The 22,759-nt window shown below is 48.5% G+C and overlaps 1 protein-coding gene across 3 annotated transcripts in view; it reads left to right on the forward strand.

The window, feature by feature from the left end:
- SMOC1 (SPARC related modular calcium binding 1) overlaps positions 1 to 22,759 on the forward strand; it is a 172,362-nt gene that overhangs the window by 93,392 nt on the left and 56,211 nt on the right. For all 3 annotated transcript variants that reach the window (XM_008248569.4, XM_008248570.4, XM_008248571.4), the window contains exons 4-5: positions 10,213 to 10,312; positions 12,389 to 12,436. In XM_008248569.4, coding sequence (XP_008246791.2) covers positions 10,213 to 10,312; positions 12,389 to 12,436 — 148 coding nt within the window. The remainder of the gene's footprint in view (positions 1 to 10,212; positions 10,313 to 12,388; positions 12,437 to 22,759) is intronic.

Below are 22,759 nucleotides of genomic sequence, written 5' to 3' on the forward strand. Positions count from 1 at the left end.
AAGATTTGGGGCCAGCGCTGTGGTGTAGTGGGTAAACTACCGCCTGCAGTGCCAGTATCCCTTATGGGTGCCAGTTCGTGTCTCGGCTGCTCCACTTCCGATCCAGCTCTCTGCTATGGCCTGGGAAAGCAGTAGAAGGTGACCCAAGTCCTTGGCTCTTGAACCCAGATGGGAGACCTAGAAGAAGCTCCTGGCTTCAGATCAGCGCAGCTCCGGCCGTTGCAGCCATCTAGGGAGTGAACCAGCGGTTGGAAGATCTTTCTCTCTCTCTCTCTCTGCCTCGCTGTACTCTGCCTTTCACACAGAGAGGTAGAAAGAGAATTTCCATCTGCTGGTTCACTTCCCAGATGGCTGCAACAGCCTGTACTGAGCCAGGCTGAAGCCAGGAGCCATAAGCTTCTTCCGGGTCTCCTGTGTGTGTGGCAGGAGCCCAACTACTTGGGCCATCTTCTGCTGCTTTTCTCAGGCCATTAATAGCAGGGAGCTAGATGGGAAGTAGAGCAGCCAGAACACGAACTGGAACCCATGTGGGATGCCAGTGTTGCAGGTGGTGGCTTTACTCACTGTGTCACAATGCCAGCCCCGGAATTCTTATTCTTTACCAACAAATATTTGTTTTTCCCTGGCAAAAATACTTGGATCTCCTACTCATTCTCATGTCATAAGGGCTTATACCTCTCCTCCTGGCCTCTTTACTTCTGAATCTGACCTTCCAAGACCCTCTTTTTTTAAAATATCTTTTCCTCTACTTGAAAGGCAAGGAGAGAGAGAGAGAGAGAGAGAGAGAGAGAGAGAGACCAACTTCCATTTGGTGGTTCACTCCCCCAGTGTAATAGCTAGGCTGGGTCAGGCTGAAGCCAGATGCCTGGTGCTCTACTTGTGTCCTTCCTGGATCAGAAGTGAAGTAGCTGGGACTTGAACTAGCACTCCAAGATAGGATGTGGGTGGCCCAAGTGTCAGCTTAACCCATTGTACCACAAAGCCCACCCTGACAAGGCCCTTCTTATAAAGCAAACTTCCCCAAACTGGACACAAGATTTCAGATGTGGTCATGAACAGCCTGAGGGAGAACAGGGATGCCCCTTGTTCTTAGCCCACCACTTCCAACTAATGTCGTGTTGACAGCCATGCCACACCATCAAATCCTAAAAATTATAGTCAACAAGGACCCCTGCATTTATTAGGAGGATTTGAAATTGAAGGATGATTTTTCTTCCCAGGATCCCCTCTTCAATTCTGGAATGTGAGGTAAATATTGTAAAAGGAAAATCCCTGGTTCTCCAATAGACTTTGCTCCCTCAACTTGGCATAAGGAGATCATGTCTAACAAGATGTCCAAGAACAACAGTGCATTGAATCTATAGCCTCTCTCCTCCCTGCAAAGGAGGAGTAACACATGAAATTAGTGTGTGTGGGGGGGCACATTCGACATGTGATGCTCTTTGGTTGCATTGCTTGTCTTGTCACGGTTCATCTCAATAACCTTCTTGGTGGTGTCTCAGCACTGTTTCTGAGATAGGATCAGTGAAGTTAAGAGCAGCAGGCAGACTAAAAAGAGAAAACGTCTCAGACACTCACTGCTAAAAGAGAGTTGGAGAAACATCCTCATGCCTTCTGCTTTCAGTTAACTTTTCCCACTACCAAATGTTCAGGTACATAACAGTGGTCACTCTTTGCTTGTGTAAAATACGCAGTCAAGCCTGTTCCTTTGCCCGTGGTTCATGCTTTCTATTTTTATAAAGCAGGCACAGAAAACTAGATGGGGGTGGGAGTAAGTCATGGGGTAAGAATGCCCTGTGCCTTGGTGGAGATTCCAATTGTCCTTGAAGTTCTGAGGCAAATCAAAAGTGAATATTGTAATAGAATGGCTGTAAGAAAAAAGGAATATGTCTTGTTCCATCACTGACAGCTTGAGAAAATGTTGCAAAAAAGAAAAGAGGGGTTGTTGTTGTTGGAGGGAAATAGTTTTGAACACAGTGAACTAAATGGGGTCTTGCTATCTAGACCGTAGAAAGTAGGACTAGCAAGGCCAAGAGTGAGACCAGCAAGGCTTGCAGCTCACTGTCTTGTGCTCCCTTCCCAACCGTGTTTCAGAGAATACAAGGAGCATCAAGTGCTCTGCTCACAAAAATGAAGGGTGAGTCCCCTACATGAATACGTGTGGGAATTGCTGAAAACGGCACTGTTGTCTTAAGGCTCAACCATTCATTGATTTAAAGCCAGGAGAAATTCTGCAGTAGAGAAGTTTTCTGAGTTTGTTTAACCCAGGATTTCCAGGGCTAGTTGTCCAGAGACCACTTTTGTCCCCAGTAGCTCCTATTCATGCCCTAGAGAACACCAGTGCATCAACACTGTATCATTAAGACGGTGGGGATATCGGCTCCACATTCCGGGGAGACAGAGAAGAAAGGGGGCGCATGCAGGGGACCGTTTTCATTGTGGGCATCCTGGGGAAGTGGAGTGCCTAGTAGGAAGGAGAGAAAAAGAGCAAACAGCTAAAGGATTGCTCTGAGAAGCGAGGTCTGACCCCTGCCAGAGAAGCCCTAAAGAAGAGCTGAGGGTGGGCGAGTATTTGCTGTGGCAGTTAAGATGTGACTCGGGATACCTACATCCCATATAGCAGTGTCTGGGTTTGAGGCCTGCCTCCATTTCTGGTTCCAGCTTCCTGCTAGTGTGCACCTTGGGAAGCAACAGGTGAGATGGCTCAAGTACTTGGGACCCTGCCTGTGGGAGGTCCAGACTGAGGGCCTGGTTCCTGACTTGGTTTTAGCCCAGCCATGGCTGTTGAAGACATTTGGAGGAGTGAGCCAGCAGATATTGTCTTAGTCTCTTTCTCTCTGTCTCTCAGGTAAAAAGAAAATAATAAGTGTTTAAAAATTAAAAATTGGGCCGGTGCCATGGCTCACTTGGTTAATCCTCTGCCTGCGGCGCCGGCATCCCATATGGGCACCGGGTTCTGGTCCTGGTTACTCTTCTTCCAGTCCAGCTCTCTGCTGTGGCTCGGGAGGGCAGTGGAGGATGGCCCAAGTGCTTGGGCCCTGCACCCCATGGGAGACCAGGAGAAGCACCTGGCTCCTGGCTTTGGATCAGTGCAGCGATGGCCGTAGCGGCCATTTGGGGAGTGAACCAATGGAAGGAAGACCTCTCACTGTCTGTAACTCTGTCTCTCTGTCTCTCCCTCTCACTGTCTGTAACTCTACCTGTCAAATAAAATAAAAATTAAAAATTAAATAAATAATTGAATAAAAGAAGAACCAAGGGAAAGCCAGCCAGTGGGTGTGGTGGAAGCCACCATGCTGTTGTCCAAGCCATGCTAGAAAAGCCCTCGTAGTCCTCTCTTCCTATAGCCTTGTCGAGAAGAGTTTTCACACCCAAAGGAATTGTATCTGCCAGACAATCAAAAAGCAAAAAGAGCCTCAGTCAGTTCCCTCAGACTCCAGTGCTGGCGCCCACTTCCTTTCCCCTTCTCCCTTCTAGATCAGAGATTTCCAGGGCTGGGTACCATGGTACGGCTCTGTCCCCGAGGTGGTCAGGTGTCTGGGTCAGACTGGTGATTGCTAAGGCTTCTTCCAGCTCTGTGGGATCTGAAATGATCTGAGCACTTGGAGGCGACTTCTGCTGCCTGTGCCTCTGCTGTCTAAAGGCTGTGCACACGGGGTGACTTTGAGGCCCAATGAGATAACCCACAGACCCTCAGTGGGGATCGAGAAGCTGGTGTCATGGCAGTGGGCAGTCGTTTCCATGAGAGGTGCAGCCCCTGTGCGTGACAGTTATCTGAGCGCATGGTCCCTCTGTCCCTCTGCTTTTCCCAGTGCTGCCCTCCCCTTGCTCCCCCAGCTGGCTTCCCTGTGAGCTTATCTTCTGTCTGCTCCTCTCTATTCATCCATCACCCAACTGCCTCTGTCGGGAGCACTGGCCTCCCATGTTCTCCCAGGTGTCTGACTGTTGGACTAATCTTGAGGATAAGCAGGCTTAAAATAATTTCACATTTGTCTTCATTTGGACACTGGGCTGTTTGCATAAAGGACTTCTTGCCAGAAATGTTAAACTCTGTGAGCCAGAGATGAAACTTATCTGAGAACACACTGTTTTAAAGGACAAGGACCTTTCAGAAGAGAGCGTGGAAAAGCAGGATTACAGGATAAGTTCGGGTAGTGAGCATTTTGCTTAGTGGTTAAGGCAACTGCGTCCCATATAGGATGGAATGCTTGGGTTTGATCCCTGTTAGATATTAATGTTAGCCATCGCAAAATACACTGAGCACCAGAGTAAGGGAAAGGGTTTATTGGGGAACACCCAACAGACTGGAGTGAAGGGGTGGGGAAGGAAAAAGAGAGAGAAAGAGTATAAGAGAGAGAGCCAGAGGAGAGGAGCTAGTGAGGAGAGAAGATAGAGCAGAGAGACAAGAGACGAGAGGAGGAGAGGAACCAAGAGAGAGAGCCAAGAGAGAAGAACCAAGAGAGCACGTGTTCAGGAACAGGCCCTTTTAAAACTTTGCCTGAGGGTGGGCAGGGAAGCAGGAGCAGCGAATCCCATTAGGATGGGGGTGGAGCTTGACCACAGAGGTTGGGCCATGTGGCCACCTGGCTAAAATTGCGCCAGTTTCCTAACCATGCCTGGTTCTGGCTCCGGATTCCAGCTTCCTGCTAGTGCAGACCCTGGGAGCAGCAGGGATGACTTAGCGACTAGGCTTTTGCCGCCCATGTGGGAGACCTGAACCGCGTTTCCAGCTCTAGCTCTGGCCCTGGCCCACCCCTGGCCATTGCAGGCATTCGGGAGCTAGAATAGCAGAAGGGAACTCCTTCTCTCATATCTTTGCCTCTCAGATAAATAAGTGTTTATTATTTAATTCCATTTTCTATGAACTTAAAAAAATTATTTAGTTAGTTGTCAGAGAGAGAAAAAGAGAGAAAGTGCTTCCATCTTCTGGTTCACTCTCCAAGTACCCACAACAACTAAGAAAGGGCTGGGCTAAAACCAGGAGCTGGGCATTCAGTCTGGGTCTTCCACGTGGGTGACAGGAACCCAGGTACTCCAGTCATTACCTGCTGCCTTCCAGGGTGTGCATTAGCAGGAAGCCGGAATCAGGCCTGGAGGCAGGACTTGAACCCAGGCATCCAGATATGGGATGTGGGCATCCCAAGTGGAAGACAAATGCCTGGCCCTCCACAAACCCTTTGAAGTATCCAAGTGCCCTTAGGAATACATTTGTATTCAGCAGGACGGTTACAATGGAAGCAGGATGGTGACAATGGAAGAAGACACTTTTTATGTCTTAAGGAAGACCCACCAATGGACACTGCAGCCTCCCCAGGGTGCTGCAGTGTGGAATTGGAGCAAGTTCCATGATTTGTATCCATATCTTTGGGGCTGGAACAACCCTGAGTTTTGAGGACTGTGCAGAAAGATAGTAGAAATGGCCGACTGCCTTATCATTCCTCTTGACCCAAACTTCCCATAGCTCAATTTGAGGCTCTCAGAGAAACAAAACGGTTGTTTTAAATCAAAACTTATTGATTTAAATAGTAAATCTGCAGAGGAGGAAGATACACCAGGTAGAATTTACATCTTGATGGTACAATTCAAAACATTCCTGGAGAAACAGAATTGAGAGATACATTTATTTTTTTTTATCTTTTATTTAATGAATATAAATTTCCAAAGTACGACTCATGGGTTACAATGGCTTCCCCCCCCCCCCATACCATCCCTCCCACCCACAACCCTCCCCTTTCCCACTCCCTCTCCCCTTCCATTCACATCAAGATTCATTTTCGATTAGAGAGATACATTTATTTTAATGCAAAAACACTTTTTAAATCCATGCATAATTTTCCCACAAGATGTATTTTCCATGAACTTATAAAAGATCACTCTATGCATGGATTTCAAAAATAATTTTGCACAAAAATAAACTTATCTTTTAATTCTATTTCCCATGAACTTTTTGAAGTACTGTTATATGACAGCCATGAATTTGACAGAATTCACACCCCTATTGCTTTTCTGTAAGAAACCTTGCTTCTCTCCTTTGAGAGTAGTAGGACTATTTCTATTTGAAAACAAACTTCCCATTCCTCCATCCAAACTTTAAAAATGTTTTACTGATGCAGATCATTCTGTCCTCTCAGCTGGTCACAGTAGGAAGTTTTTTGCTCCTCATCAGATAATGCAGCTCTGGTCTGTTTTAGTGTACGGATGGTTTGCTATAAAACAGCACAATGATGGTACAAATAAATAGGCACGGTTAACCGAGCACTCACCCTGTGAGCTAAATGCTTTATTTACATAATCTAAATCTCTCTACCACTGGGATAGGTACTATTATCTTTTTTTTTCCCTTTTTTAAAATTTATTTATTTGACAGGCAGAGTGGATAGTGAGAGAAAGAGACAGAGAGAAAGGTCTTCCTTTTGCCATTGGTTCACCCTCCAATGGCCGCCGCGGCCGGCGCACCGCGCTGATCCGAAGCCAGGAGCCAGGTGCTTATTCTGGTCTCTCATGGGGTGCAGGGCCCAAGCACTTGGGCCATCCTCCACTGCACTCCCTGGCCACAGCAGAGAGCTGGCCTGAAAGAGGGGTGCCTGACCGGGACTAGAACCTGGTGTGCTGGCGCCGCAAGGCGGAGGATTAGCCTAGTGAGCCACGGCGCCGGCTGGTACTATTATCTTTAATAGTTGTAACATCTGTCCTTTTACAAAAACATTTTTAAGTGTCTTTACTCTTTATTTGAAAGCCAGAGAGAGAGAGAGAGAGATCTCCCAACTGTTGGTTCACTCCCCAGATGACCACCGTGGCCCAGGCTGGGATGAGGCTGAAACCATGGACCTGGAACCCAGTCCAGGTGTCCTGTGTGGGTGGCAGTGATCCAACTGCTGGAACCATCGCTGCTGCCTCGCTGGGTCTGCATTAGCAGGAAGCTGGAATCACCAGTGGAGCTGGGTCTCAAACCTGGTCTGATATAGGATGCAGGTATCCCAGTCATTGTCTTTAACACTGTGCAAGTGTTCACTCTCTTCCATTTGACATAGATGCAGACAGTCTGAGGCTTGGCCCGATGAAGACGCTTTCCCAGGCTGCAGAAGGAGTTACGTGGGAAAGCTGGGAGGTGAAACAAAGCAGGCTGCAGTCTGTCCTCATGTAACTTTCCTTTTTCTGCAAGAAGATGTCTTAAAAATTCCCCAAGAGACCTTGAAAGCCACCTGGCATTGAAGATCACAGACAAATCCACTCAGGAATCCTGCGCTCAGCCATCTCCTGCAGTTTTTCTTGCGGTCTGAGACCTTGCTGGTGGCTCCTTTTGCTGCCAGTTGCTCCCCCCCGCCACCCACCTGGGGCAGATGTGCCCATCACTGTGTGTCCCAGGTGCCCGGGGAACATGGCCACAATTCCTCATTCTATTGTGGTTTTGTGGGACTTGGAAGGAGCTCCCAGCCTGAGGATTTTGGAAGCCAGGGTCATTCCTTGAGCCTGGAGAGAAAGGAGCTGTGTTTGGGCTTCTGGGCCTGGCTGGGGGCTGGGAGGCAGTGCCCATGTGCCTGCAGGGATACAATGGGCACTCTCAGTGCGAATATGGCCCCCGGGTCCTCTGAGCCCAGAGGTCAGATTATATTCCCTGAAACAAAGCTTTGGGCTTAGGCTCTTACTCATGCATTGGTTTTCCCCTCAGTAGCCGGAGCTGGGCTCTGTGCAGGCTCCAAGTCAGCCCCTCTACAGCCTGCGTGACTGCAGTGCCTGGCTCCAGTGGTGCAGTACTAAGCACAGCTTCAGGCACCATCCTGGGGGTAGGGGCACAGTCTTCACAGAGAGAGAAGCCAAGGGGCCTGGGAGTGTGTGGCTGCCTGGTCCCTGGGACAAATTTCCCCAGAGATGATTGTTGGCTAAGGAGGAGAAAGCCGCCAGCCAGACTCCATGAAGATGCTGCCGCTGATGAGGAAACATCCCTAGGAAATATTCCCTGCAGGGCTGACAGACCCTGCAGGGGTCAACGCCAAGTTTCCAGCAGCATTGCCCACTCAAGCCTCTGCAGGTTCCTAGAGGAGCCCTGGCCCAGGAGGGGGACGTTGGCCAGGTGTTTCTGACAGCGGAGAGCAGTCACTGCTGCAGCCACTGTAGGTCTGGGCTGCCTCACCAGAGCCCTCCAGGTTGGACATCAGTGTCCTGATTTCGTAGGTGGAGGTCAAAGAGCCAAGTCATCAGTTTGCATCAGACTGGCTGAGGATTCAAACCCAGGTCTATTTAGATTTCATTCTGTTTCACCATTGGGCTTTCTCAGAAGGTAGCACTGACCCAGCCCAAGACCTTGAACTTGGGGGAGCACCTGGGGTGGCATCCATGACCATGGGATCTTAGGAGTGGAATATGGTACTAGGTACAGGCAACAAGCGCAGTCCTTGCATAGGTCGTAGAGGTGAGCACCTCCCTCCTACAGCAGCCATTCCACTGGTAGGAAGAAGGAACCCTCTGTGTTGTCTTGTTCTTGTTTCTGCAACTGGGTCCACAGGAAAACAACTTATCTGGGTGAGAAATTAAGGTGTCTGGTACCATCCAAGAGCAGAAGGCTGTCTGTAACCCTTCTGCCTTAGTGATAACTTCTGGATTTCCCCCAGGCTGTCAGATTTCTTTTTCACTCTGTTCCCTTCTGTACCTCACTGCTCAATTTCTGTTATCCCTGTCTAGCCTCCCTTCCAATATGTCCTTGATTCCAAGAGACACATTTTCCTGTACCTAATATCTTTGCAGTTGGCACATGTCTTGTCACTGAGATCTCCATTTAATGTGGTGGGACTGTTGAAACCTATGCTGTACTTTTGGAATTGATAGAGACCAAGAATGGAAGGACTATGATAACTCATGCCTTTACTCAACTCGTCAATTACCTGTAATAAATTTTAGGCATTCCACTAGATGCTGGGAATCTAGAAATAACTAGTGTTAGCTCTTGAGGTCACTGTCTAGAGCAGGGCACATGGACAACACAAACCCACAGCCTGAGCTCCCTGTGACAAGGGTTCTGGAGCTGAGGAATCCTGACTGTGTGGAGGAACAGAGGAAGGAGCAAGGGGAAGCAGCAGAGGCTGGGACTGCCTTGAGGAAAGGAGGGAGGCTGGGAACGGAGAGTGGGCTAGGAGTAGATTGGGAAATGGTATTCCAGACAAATGCATAGTTGGAGCAAGCAAAGCTTCATAATCCTGGGAAAGGAGGGTGTGCTTGGGGCCTCAAAGTGTTCCTTGTGGCCAGAGTGGACAGTGTGCGTGGAGACAGAGTAGCAGAATGACCTTGCAGATAGATGGGCAGACATGGGGGACCTTGGGTGCCATGTCAGCAAGTTCAATCTCTAGCCTGAGTCCAAAAGTGAATCATTAAGGGGTTGTCTGGAGGACAGTGTGCTTCCATGTGTATTTAGGAACTCCATGGAGGAAGCAGATGGGAAGAGGGGAGTGGGGTAGTGTGGGACGAGGTGGGTGGGGTGACAGCTATTGGAAGAAGCAGGGTTATGCTGAAGGATGCAGAATACCTTGTTTTCCTTCACTATTCCAAGATAGGTGCACCTGACCACGGAGGCTTGAGTAAGACCACACACACAGTGGTGCAGAGGGGCTTCTAGAAGTAGCACTCACAGCTACAAGCGACTCTGCCCTTTCCTGAACCCCGTGATGCATGTCCTTGTCTCAGAGAGGCACGTGGTCAGTGTTAGGCAGGCTGACCTAAGAGTGGGTGCTTGGAAAAGCTACGAGACGAAGAAAAGCTTACTGTTTGCCTTCACTTGTTAAAGAAGTGTTGTCTGAAACCTATAGTGCTGATACTCTAACTTGTACTTGCCAAATGAAGCTCACTGATCAGGATCTTTTAATAATCAGATGAGAGTGTGTACCAGCACTTGGGGAAAAAGTACTGATGTTGATGGGCACTAACACAGGAAAAACACAAGGGACGTCTCTCAGGATGGTGGCAGATGTTCAGCGTTAAGACAGAAGCAGATAAATTGCTGAGGGTGTGCGTGCATGGCACACAGCTAACATGTCCTTGGTGCTGTCGGCTGATGGGTCCACCTGAGAGAACACTCTGGGGACAGAGGTAGGAGTGAGACGTGGACAGAATTCTTCCCGCACTGTATGGGCAGCATGCCCATGCTTGGACAGAGGTGGGACATGACTCTTGATATTGACCCAAAGACTTATGGTTCTCTTCTCGTCCCAATTCCCTGAACAGGTGCAGTGCCACACTTACACAGGCTACTGCTGGTGTGTCACCCCGGATGGGAAGCCCATCAGTGGCTCGTCTGTGCAGAACAAAACTCCTGTATGTTCAGGTACCGTAGAGAGGGCGGGAAGAATGGAAAGGGTTGGAGAGAGACCTCCTGCATGGTCTCCTGCATCTTTCGGGGGCACCTCCGAAAGGTTATTGGTGGTTTTAAGCCCGTTCTCAGGTCAGGTTGGACCCTGACACACCTGCCCCGTGGTCAGCTGGGTGATGAGGATCAGTATATGCCTGTGTACAGGTATTTATTACTTCTGAGTGTAGATTTCTGGTTTGATGCTCTTTGTCTAAGTATTGGCTATCACCTCTGGAGCTGGGATGACAGACATGTCTTCAGCTTGTCTGCTGACTCATTGCTACTGACCCTTGAAGCACTTTACCGAGATGGATTTTGAGACCACCCAGGAGTTCAGCATTGAAGGTTGTAGTGATCAATTAGTGATGTCTGTCCTGGGTACAAGAAAGGAGGGTGGTGGCCCGTGTGCAGCCCTTTCACAGTGTTACATAGACTCATGGACAGCTTTTGTAGCCGCAGCCTTTACATCTGCCTGAGCATCAACAGTGCCTGGGGAAATGGGAAGCCCCTTAGGCTGAAGATCCATCCTCCTTCTCTGTTCCGATCCAGCAGGTCTAGAGTAGACCTGAGGTCCTTATTTGATGACACTTTGCAGATGACAAGACGAGTAGGAAATCACTGCTCTAGTGACCCATTCATTGGGTTAGTCCACAGCAAAAATTAACCCCTTTCTATTGCCAGCTTCATAAACACAGAGAAGTGTTGGTCCAGGGTCAGATTCTCCAGCTTGTGAATTACGGATTTACACAAGCTCCACACTTCCCTTACACTCGGAGGGTTAGGGACTCTCCAACTGCTCCTGGTAGCCGCCGTGGCTCAGCCCCCATTCAGAAGAACCTGTCTTGCTCTGTACTTCTCCACATCTGTGTATCTTCAGATTTTGTTTACTTACTTATTTTTAATTTTAAGTGCAAATCAAGTCTAAAACATGATGCTAAATCTTATGGGGAAGTTCTGAAATCTAGCAGTCTTGCTACAGTAACTTTTTCCTTTCTTAAGGAAATTAAGCTATGTGAAAGGAAGAGTGGAAAGGGCAGTAAGAATCTCCATCAGGAAACCCAATTTGCAGGTCACAAAGGGAAGTTTACTTTATTTGTAGTTTACATGGAAATTGGAAACCTTAATTGGGGTTGGAGTGAGGAGGGGCAGGAATTAGCCCTCCTTACAAATGACCTGGAAAGTTTCATTTCAAGCAAACAAATGCACTAGAAACAAGCCATGCAGGGTAATATAATTGAATTCTCACAGAACCGCTAGTGGATGGAGACAGGGTGTGACATGGAAATATGGATTCCTCCTTTTATTTTGTTGGTGGACCCTCTGCAGGTGCCCTTCTGTGGATGAACTGACTTTGCCCTGCTTGTGTGAGGCTGAGATTCATGGGGAAGACAGGTGCCACAGGGTCAGGCCCAGAGGATGGGGGACACATGGCATCCCAGTATTTGCAGGGCAAATGTTTGGCCAAACACACATGCTGCTCACTTCTTGAGGAACAGGCTGTGTCTAGAAAATTGCTTCCATGCCTCAGACTGTTTTTGCCCATTCAGTACAATTGGGCCAACAATTTTCTACTTAATGTAGATGGAAAATCGCCGATTTCCTGCCCTGACCAAGGGACGTCAATCATTGCATTTGCAGTAAGAGGGGGTTTCTTTGCAGTTGGCCCTGCTGACTGGACATGGCTCAGAACATGGACTTGGTGAGAAGAGGGGGAAATGGGGCAGTGGAGGCGAGGGGAAGATATTGGAATGTTCAACAAGGGAGTTATGTAGATGTATAATTTTGAAAAAAAATCTGGTCCAGACCATTGCTAAGAAACTTGGAAATCACAGTTCGTCTCAACAGTGCTGGGTTATCAGTGACATTGATGTTAAACAAACCCCACTCGGCAGGGATGTATGTACTAACTTTGTATATAATATCCCCCAGTGTGTATACAATACATATATACATGACCATATGCTCATAACCTCAGGCTCTGCCAACTCTTTGAAAGAAACCAACCACGATTCATTCTAAATGGCTATGTTTTTGTTTCCCCTCTCATCCAAGGTTCAGTCACCGACAAGCCCTTGAACCAGGGTAACTCAGGAAGGAAAGGTGAGTGGAGTTTTATGCTTTATCTAAATGTTTGCGTCCAAAGCCAGTGCAAGCAGGAGTTCTTGGACAAGAGAGGAGCCTGGGGTGCAAGCTACAGTGCTCTGCAGAAGGTCTTCTCCATTCTTACTCTGTGGTTTCCTCCCAGAAGCATCGGAGGTAAGCAAGGCTCGTGTGGTGGTGGAGACTCAGCCCCCAGAATTTAGAAGGGAGGTAGGGAGAGTGTAGACTGTGAAACTGGCAGAGCCTTTGTGTGAGCCCTGAGAATCTTGACTCCTTGGAGGAGTTTGGTCAATCAGCTACAAAGGGAGCCAGCCTATAAGCAGAGAGGATGATGAAGGTAGGGGTCAACTCTTGGGTCTCTTGGTTCATAAACCCACTTGAGTATCCTCCCACTCCCTGCCGACTCTCTTTAATAGTTGCTCCAGCAGCCCCGGATTGTCTTCACTAAGATTAGATTGGCTTCCTGAGCAAGCGACCAGTCCAGTTGTTGTTCTGCTTTTGCTTTGTGTCGGATGCAACAGTGAAGCATGCAACTGTGAGAGCAGGGGGTGCCACCCAGACTCCTCACCTCATTAACATGCAGCTTTTGTGATGTGTGCCTTGTGATTTCCGTAGCCTGCTTATAATCCTAATTTTTCTTTACCTCAAGCAACATTAAATAGCAAATTAAAAAAATCATAAGAAAAAGAAATTATCGAAGAGAGATAAAGGTTTTAGATTTTAGTGCCTGAACAGTAGGTTACTCCTGCTTTTTGAACAAAGAGCCCTATGTTTTTGTTTTACACTGGGCCCCCAGAATTGTGGAGCTGGCATATGTCTGAGTGCTATTTAATGGACAAGCCAACATAAGCAATAGGTCCCTGGGATATGCTGTCCACAATTTCCGGTGTGGAAGAGAGTCTGAAGCCTCAGATTCACTGCTGCTTCCCTCTGGGACAGCATACACAGAGAACTGAGTGGAGGTTTCAATTCCATTGCATGTGCAAGCACTCCTGACTCCCATCCCAGACTGAGCATGAGGCTTCCCACCACATCTAGGCTTTGGAACTACGTGCTCATCTCTCTGTGATGTGGAAAGTTGGGTCCAGGGTCTGCTCAGGGTCACTGTGAACTTTGCAGACTTCCTGGGAGACCAAGACCAAGGCCAGGCCCTGGACCCTGCCCTGGTGCTTATGTCATGGGGACAGAAAGAAAAGAAAAAGTTGCCTGCTCCAACTACAGGAGATAAGAATCCAGAGAACCTGATGCTCCAAGATGCAGGTGCTCTGAGATGTGGAAGTAGATCATGGTGATGCCATCACCCAACTAGGAAACGTGGAGCAATGGACCAGACAGCCTGCCCGCTTCCCTGGGTGGGAGTGAGTGAGTCCAAAGAAGGGAGGGCGTGTTTTTCCAGACCCTTTTGGGAGGGTAAGGGGAGAGCCACGAGTGCTGGTGGTTGCCTCCCCGATAAAAGTGGGGAGAGGAACACGAAGGCCTCTCTCTGCAAAGACTTGAAGTCCTCAACCCTGTGAATGCTGTGTGTCCATTCGGGTGAGGAAAAGGAGTCACCTTCAGGTTTGCTTGTGGCCACAGAAATCTCCAGAACCATCACCTTTGTTCATGGGTGTAGGAAAAGCACATTGGAACTCACGTGCAGTTGACCGCTTAGATTTTCCCCAACAGGAGCAGAGTGTAGGCTGCTGAATGAAGCAGGCGACTCAGGAAGGCCCTGCAGTGGATTTCGGCTCTTAAGCTGGACAGAGAAGTGCTTTCAGGTTGATGTGATTTTGTATCCTGTAGATAACAGTGAAGGACAAACCTGCGGTTATCTGGGGTCTCATAGACCCAGCTGGAAGAGGGCGGGTGAGCCGGGACCGTCAGCTCACAATGAACAGCAGTGAGCACCCTGTGCTCCTTTCTAGTTCTAGGGTTAGCTGGCAGAGCAGTGAGAGGGCAGAGGAGCCTGCTTCCTCTGGGGGAGGGTGCTGGGGGGGGGTGATGCAGGGGCTAGAAGGGGAAACCTCCTCTCTGAGGCATGACTTGCTGTCAGCTCCCTGCTCTTTGTTCCCCAACTTGGGATGGGTCCCCTCACCCCGATGGTCCTTCAAGGGCTTCCTCTTTGGTGCAAAGTTTGGGACAAGGCCTGAGGGTGGGGCTGAGGGCCGTGCTGGTGCTCAGTCTGTCCTGGAGGCTTGAATGCTGCCCCTTGGTGTCTCTTTCCTTCTACTTTGAAGGATCAAATTAGGTGCTGGATACTCTTCTCTTTGTCTGCCATGGGCAGTGCAGTGAAGAGCAGATTGGGGCCACCTGTAGAAAGGGCTACCTGAAGCCACACCTGCCCAGGAAACGGGGGTTTGAATCGGGACAGGGTGCGAGAGGGCATTCGTAATATCCTGTGTCGACCCGCCACCAGGTTCCTCTTTCAGCCGCCACTTAAGAAAGGAATGTGCTCTGCAGGGCAGCAGGTGGGAAGACACAAAGGCCCCTTGTCTGAGCTCAGCCCACACGTGGGCTGTCCTGGAAGGCATCTCCCTAGGGCTGCAGCGCACAGCCCTGAGGCCTGCCACAAAGAAGTGCTAGGCCTGGGCCCTTGTGCGGGCTGAGGCTGGTGGTCTGGGCATGTGAGCGGTGGTGGGGACAGCGGGCGAGGACCAGATTTTTTTTTCTCTGCCCCCTCTCCCCCACCCCTTGCCTATTTGAATATGCCCCACGACAAGGCTGGGCAGTGTTGGGGGGGTGGTGGTGGAAACAGTTCTCTGCCTGGAAGGAATGAAAAGACGCATTGTGTGACCACAGAGTCTGGGTGCTGGCCAGGAACTGGTCCTCCAAAGGAGAGGAGAAAGTCAGAGTGTTTGGAGGCTGGGGGAGGAGGCCCAGGGAGATAGCAGGAGAAAGGGAGGTGGGAGGGAGGCCAGGTGCGCGCAGGTCACAGCCGTTTGGCCTGAGGACCGGAGGCCTGGGTGGCTTCGGTGCCTGGGTCCACAGGTGTGGGGCCCAAATGAAGTGGGGGAGGAGGAGGGAGGCACTGTCATCTTACCCACACGCACGTGCTCCGTGGGGGGAGGGGCATCACAACTTAAGACTGTTTACCTAATCCCTTGGGATGTCCTTTCCTCGCTCTGTTCTTTGGGCCCCTTGTGTTTAACGGACTCCTTTATGGGCACATGTGTGGTCATTAACACGTGCAGTGTAGGTCCCAGGCCATGTGTTTGAGTTTCAAATATCCATTGATCTGGCGCAATCGCATCCTGGCTGCCCCCTCCCCTTTGGTCCTTGCCCTAGGAGTGAGATGGAAGGGGCGCGTGTGCTTCAGAGGTGGTGCACACGTGCACTCGTATGTGTTTTATTGATGCCACAGAGGAGAATCTGCAGAGGGAGAGGGCCTCCGGCAGCCCCTGTGACTCTGAAAACCTGCCGCAGAGGCTGCGAGAGATTGGTGCTTTGGTTTTCCCTGAAGTAGCCCCGAAGGAAAGTGATTGCAGAGATTGCGAACTTGCCCCGTGCAGATTTACCTGGTCATCCCCAGGCCCGTGGACTTTTCTGCAGCGCCTCTTTGCAGGGTCTGGATGCTAGTTACTGTCGGTGATTGGAGGGGCTTCTGGAGTAACTGAAAGTCCGGGGCTGGCCCTCATCGCTATGCGTGACGTTCGCAGGCTCAGGGGTGGGGGAGTGCAGCACCCCGGCGTCACAGAGGGCTGTGCTGGAGGGAAGAAGGATTGAATGAGGGTGTGTGGGGTCGCACTTGGAAGATCTCTGGCTGTCCCCTGGGAGCTTTGTCTTCTGAGTGCTCAGGCGCTCAGAGGCTCTGGGGCGATGCTGTAACAGACGGCAAGTGGACCTTTAGGGTCATCAGAAGTTTGCTGTTTTTCTGTAAGAGTTGGTTGTTTCAGGAAAGTGAGAGAAAAATAAAGGCATTAACACATCCTGCCTTCGTTTCCTGCATGACGACTGTGTTTGTCAAGCCAGTCTTGGAGACAGGCAGAATTTCCAGAATCCAACTCACCTTCGATTGCAAAGGCTTTTTAATTTTTTAATCCCCTCCACCCCGGTCCCATATATAAGCGCTCCAAGTCGAAAGTGAGGCACACGTGTTTCTCCAGGGTCCCCCTCCTCCACATCTGTGTCCCAATTTCTAGAATCTCTCATGGAGCCTGGTCTTCAGGTGGCTGTCAGCTTGGAGACTGTGTCACTCAGGTGGTGGATCAGACAGCACTGAGCTTTGGCTTGGCGGTTGTCGCAGATGAAGGGACAGGGAGAGCTCCAGCCTCAGCGCTCCTGGGAACTTAGCACGACTTCGGTGCCCTGAGCTTGGCTGAGGGGTGCCAGGCTGCCTTTCGGGGTACATCCTGCATGGGAATGACTTCAAACTCTTCCCAGTTATTCCACTTCCTCTTTCCCTATCATGGAGGTGGAGGCTGGACCAGAAGTTGGATCTTTCGGCACTGCACCTTTCGCATGGCAAAGGTCTGATGACGTCCCAGCCTGGGCTGGGTTTGGATGGAGTCGGTATTGACCTCTACTCCCATGGCTCTTCCTTGGTGGAGAAGCGTTCCCTGGAGACTGTGTCAGCTGCAATGGAGCTGTGGGCTGGCAGCATGCATCTTGCTGCTGCTGTCTCATGTGCTGAGCCGTCTTGACTGTGTCTGGCATGTCAGTGCTCCGGCATCATGGGGGGCACCTTCGGGAAGGGCTGTGCTAGAGTCCCGGGCCCACATGATGTGTCCCTCCTTCCACAGCTAACGGCTCCTGCAGCGTGGTTCCCCCCTCCACCCCGCTCCCATGTCAGCACTTATTCTAGGTCTCTGAAAGGAAGTTTATGCATGAAGAGTGCAAAACTAAGAGTTTGAATCCTTGCCATATCCCCATCTCTGAGGCCTGGAGAGCAAACGGGATTTAAGGATTTAAGGAAACACTTCTTAGCCATAGATTCATTTGCGTCTCTGGTGGTATTTGTAACCACTGGCATTTATATTTGGTGTATACATATATATATATATATATATTCAGTATATATGAGGGAACTTTAAAAAGTGCATAGAAAAATGGAATTAAAAGAAGTTTATTTTGGTGTAAAAAAGTCTAAAGTCTAATTTTTTATAAAAGGATTTACTTATTTTATTTGAAAGGCAGAGTTACAGAGAGAGGGAGAGACAGAGAGAAAGAATGAGAGAGAGAGAGAGAGAGAGAGAGAGAGAGAGAATCTTCTATCTGCTGGTTAATTCCTGAAATGGCTGCATGGGCTAGAGCTGGATCAGGCTGAAACCAGGAGCCAGGAGCTTCACCTGGGTCTCCCACATGGCAGCAGGGGTCCAAGTTCTTGGGCTATCTTCCCTAGCTTTTTCCAGATGTATTAGCAGGAAGCTGGATGAGAAGTGGAGCAGCCGGGACATGAACCAGTGTTCACAGGGGATGCCACTGTTGCAGGTGGCAGCTTAACCTGCTACACTACAACACCAGTCCCTAATTTTTGAGATAAATTATTTTTAATGTAATTTATGGTCAGAGAGAGAGAAAGAAAAAGAGAAAGAGAGAAAAGTAGAAAAGAAGGAAGGGAGAAATGAAGGAAGGAAGGAAGGAAAGAAAGAAAGAAAAAGAAAGGTGGATGGAGGAATGAAAAGAGGGAGGGAGGAAGGGAAGTATCATTATTATATTCTTAGATTGTATCTGTGAACTACATTAAATCTGTTCTCTCTATATTAAATGAACAAAGCAAAATTAAATAAATGAAAATTTAAAGCTTTGAGGTCCACACATACAAGTGGTCTTCAAAAAGTTCACAAAAATGTGCACCATGAAAAAACTATGCATGGGTTTAACAAATTTTTTTTGAAAGACAGAGGCTCAGGGAGGAGAGAGAGAAGGAGTGAGAGGGAGAGCACTAGCTCTCCCATTCATTGGTCCATTCCCCAGATGCCTGCAACAGCCAGGGCCAGGGCCAAAACCAGCAGCTGGGATGCAATCCAGGTATCCCACATGAGTGACAGGAACACAATCACTTGAGTCATTGCTGTTGTGTCTCAGGGTCTGCATTGGCAGGAAGCTGGAGTCAGGAGCCAGAGCCAGGAATCCAACTCAAGTACTTCAATATGGGCCACAGGCATGTTAACTGGTGTCCTAACCACTAGGCCAAATGCTAACCTCTCAAAGGTTTTGTTTGCACAAAAAATAAACTTATCATTTTGGTAAATTCATAGGCTGTTTTTGTTGGTGACTTAAAAAAAAAAAACTTCCAGAAAAGTTTTAAATTTTCCCTTTTTAAAGATTTATTTATGTATTTGAAAATAGAGTTACACAGAGAGGAAGAGAGACACACACGGTGGGGGGGAGGGGGGAGAGAGAGAGAGAGAGAGAGAGAGAGAACCTTCTATCTGGTTCACTCCCCAAAGAGCCACAATGGCTGGAGCTGGACCAGACCAAAGCCAGGAGCCAGGAGCTTCATGTGGGTCTCCCACGTGGGTGCAGAGTCCCAAGCACTTGGGCCATCTTCTACTGCTTTCCCAGGTGCATTAGCAGGGAGCTGGACAGGAAATGGAACAGCTGAGTCTCGAATTTGCTATACTACGCCAGCCCACAAGTTTTAAATTTTTAAAACAAAAATTGCGAGACAGTAATACAAAGAGTTTCCATACATCCCTTCTCCCACTTCGCCTATTATTAGCATCTCATATTTGCATATTTGTCACAATTAATGAACCACACTCAGCTTCCCCTAATTTTTTTAAATCTGAAGTCCTTTTATCCCTCCCACTTTCCCACCTTCTAATAATCAGCATTCTATGTTCAGATTGAGGTTTTTTTTTCTTTTTTTAAATTTTAGCTCCCACATACCAGAGAGAATATGTGGCTTTTGTCTTTCTATGTCTGGCTTATTTCACTCAACATGATGTCCTCTGGTTCCATCCATTTGCTGCAAATGACAGGATTACATTCCTTTTTATGACTGAATATTGTTCCATTGTGTATATATGCCACGTTTTCTTCATTCATCTGATAATGGGCATGTTGGTTGATTGTGTATTTTGGCTATTGTGAACAGTGCTGCTATAAACATGGTGGAGCAGGTGTGTCTCTTTGATACAGTATGTTCATGTTTTTTGGGTATACACCCAGGAGTGGGATTGCCGGATCATATGGCAGTTCCATTTCTAGTTTTTAATGAGATCTCCATATTGTTTTTTTTTATTTTAATAAAAGACATTTGTTTATTTGAAAGTCAGAGTTACACAGAGAGAAAAGGAGAGGCAGAGAGAAACAGAGAGAGAGAGAGGTCTTCCATCCACTGGTTTACTCCCCAATTGGCCGCAACAGCTGGAGCTGCGCCAATCTGAAGCCAGGAGGCAGGAGCTTCTTCCGGGTCTCCCACATGGGTTCAAGGGCTCAAGGACTTGGGCCATCTTCTACTGTTTTCCAAGGCCACAGCAGAAAGCTGGATCAAAATTGGAGCAACTGGGACTTGAACTGGCACCTATATGGGATGCTGGCACTACAGGCGGCAGCTTTGCCAGTGCCACAGCACCGGCCCCAGCTCCATATTGTTTTCCACAGTGGCTGTGCTATTTACATTCCCACCAACAGTGTGGTGGGAATCCATATCCTCCCTGGCATTTGCTGCTTGCTGTCTTTTGGATAACAGCCATTCTGGCAGGGATCAGGTGACATCTCATTGTGGTTTTGATTTGCTTTTCCCTGACGGCTAGTGATGTTGACCAGTTTTTCATATATTTGTTGGCCATTTACATTGCTTTTTTGATAACTGTCTATTTAGGTCCTTTGCCCATTTCTTAACTGGATTGGGTTTTGTTTGTTTGCTATTGACTTTTTTGAGTTCCTGATATAATTTTGCATATTAATCCTATGTTGAATAAATAGATTGCAAATATTTTCTCCCATTCTGTCAGATGTCTCTTCACTATTGTTTCCTTTTTTTTTTTTTTTTTTTTTTTTTTTTTTTTTTTTTTGACAGGCAGAGTGGACAGTGAGAGAGAGAGACAGAGAGAGAAAGGTCTTCCTTTGCCGTTGGTTCACCCTCCAATGGCCGCCGCTGCAGCCGGCGCACCGCGCTGATCCTGGCAGGAGCCAGGAGCCAGGTGCTTTTCCTGGTCTCCCATGGGGTGCAGGGCCCAAGCACCTGGGCCATCCTCCACTGCACTCCCTGGCCATAGCAGAGAGCTGGCCTGGAAGAGGGGCAACCGGGACAGAATCCGGCGCCCCAACCGGGACTAGAACCCGGTGTGCCGGCGCCGCAAGGTGGAGGATTAGCCTATTGAGCCACGGCGCCGGCTTATTGTTTCCTTTTCTTTTAGTTTGATATAATTGATTTTGTCTATTTTACTTTTGTTGCCTGCACTTATCATTTTTTAGAAAAAGATTTATTTATTTATTTGAAAGGCAGAGTTACAGAAAGAGACAGAGATCTTGCATCCACTGGTTCACACCCCAAAAGGCCACAACAGCCAGGGCTGGGCCAGGCCAGAGTCAGGAGCCTGGAACTCTATCAGGGTCTCCCACATGGGTGTAGGAGCCCAAGTACTCAGTCATCTTCTGCGGCTTTTCCAGGCACATTAACAGAGAGCTGGGTGGGAAGCAGGCCAGCTTCCCCAGCTGGGACTTGAACTGGCACACGGATCTGCTGTCACAGGGGCAGCTTAGCCCACGGCAGCACAACACTGGTCCCTGAACTCTCTCTCTCTTTCTTTTTAAAGATTTTATTTACTTATTTGAAAGTCAGAGTTACACAAAGAGAGAAGGAGAGGCAGAGAGAGAGAGAGAGGTCTTCTATCCACTGGTTCACTCCCTAAATGGCTGCAATGGCCAGCGCTGTGCCAATCCGAAGCCAGTAGCCAGGAGCTTCTTCCGGGTCTCCCACATGGGTGCAGGAGCCCAAGCACTTGGCCCATCTTCTACTGCTTTCCCAGGCCATAGCAGAGAACTGGATCGGGAGTGGAGTAGCTGGAACTTGAACCGGCGCTCATATGGGATGCTGGCACTGCAGATAGCGGCTTTACCTGCTACACCACAGCACTGGTCCCCAAGCTTATCTTTTAATTCCATTTTCCCATGAACATTTTGATGCATCCTCATGTTTATTTAGAATTTACTAAGTGCCAGACTGGTTATAGTCACTGAGAATCCAGCTGTAAGTGAAACCTAACATAGGAGCCCCAGCCTTAGCTCAGGAAACTCACATTCTAATAGTCCTCAGCCTTTATTAGGGAGATTAAGGTAGCGATAAACCTCCCAGAGGACAGCAGAATTCTAGAAACTCCAAAGTTGTCATTTCTACAAAGGGAGGTGGGGAAGGCAGGTGGCCTTGGCTGGTGGCTCCTGTAGCCAGAGTCCCTAGGGAAAGCCCCTTGGACTTCTATCCATTGGTTCACTCCCCAAATGCCCACAGCAGGCAGGGCTGGGCCAGACCAAAGCCAGGAGCCAGGAACTCGATCCAGATTTCTCACAGGGTTCCAGGGACCCAAGCACCTGGGCCATCATTTACTACCTCCCAGGGTGTCCATTAACAGGAAGCTGAATGGCAATTGAGTGTCTGGGACTTGAACCGGCACTCTGATATGGGATGTCGTTCAAAGCAGAGAAACAGATACACAGAAAGATTTTCCATCTGCTGGTTCCCTCTTCAAATGCCCAAAGCTAGAGTGATTAAGACAGTGTGGTACTGGCAATGGGATAGAAACATAAACTGATGAAACAGAATAGAGAACCTAGAAGGTCAACTGATTTTTGACAATGGTTCAAAAGCAATTCAATAGGGAAAAGATGGTCATTTTGATAAACGGTGCTGTGGCAGCTGGACATCGGTGAGCCCAGAAAGACGAGCAAAACCAATGAATCAACCTGAACTCTCAACCGGCACTCCATGTGGACGCTGGTTTCAGTCTTAGCAGCTCCACTTCCAGTCCAGCTCCATGCTAATGGCCTTGGAAAAGAAACAGAGGATGACCCAAGTGAATGGGCCCCTGCACCTACATGGGAGACCTGGAAGAAGCTCCTGGCTTCAGCCTGGCCCAGCGCTGGCTTTTGCGGCCATCTAGGGAGTGAACTAGTGGATGGAAGATCTCTCTCTCTGTCTCTCCTTCTCTCTCTCGCTCTGTAACTCTTTCAAGTAAATAAATAAACCTTTAAAAAATCAAAATAAATTATATATAAATTGAGTTTCAAATAAAAAAATGTTGCTCTACAAAATACTCTATAAAGGGAATGAAAATGCTGCAGGTTGGGAGATGTATTTACCAACCACACATCTGACATAGGACTTTTTTCAAAAATAAATGAAGAACTCTCAAAATTCAACAGATAGTTCAATTAAAAAATTGGCAAAATATACCAATA

Source organism: Oryctolagus cuniculus, chromosome 20 (assembly GCF_964237555.1).
Source record: "Oryctolagus cuniculus chromosome 20, mOryCun1.1, whole genome shotgun sequence".
NCBI lineage: Eukaryota > Metazoa > Chordata > Mammalia > Lagomorpha > Leporidae > Oryctolagus > Oryctolagus cuniculus.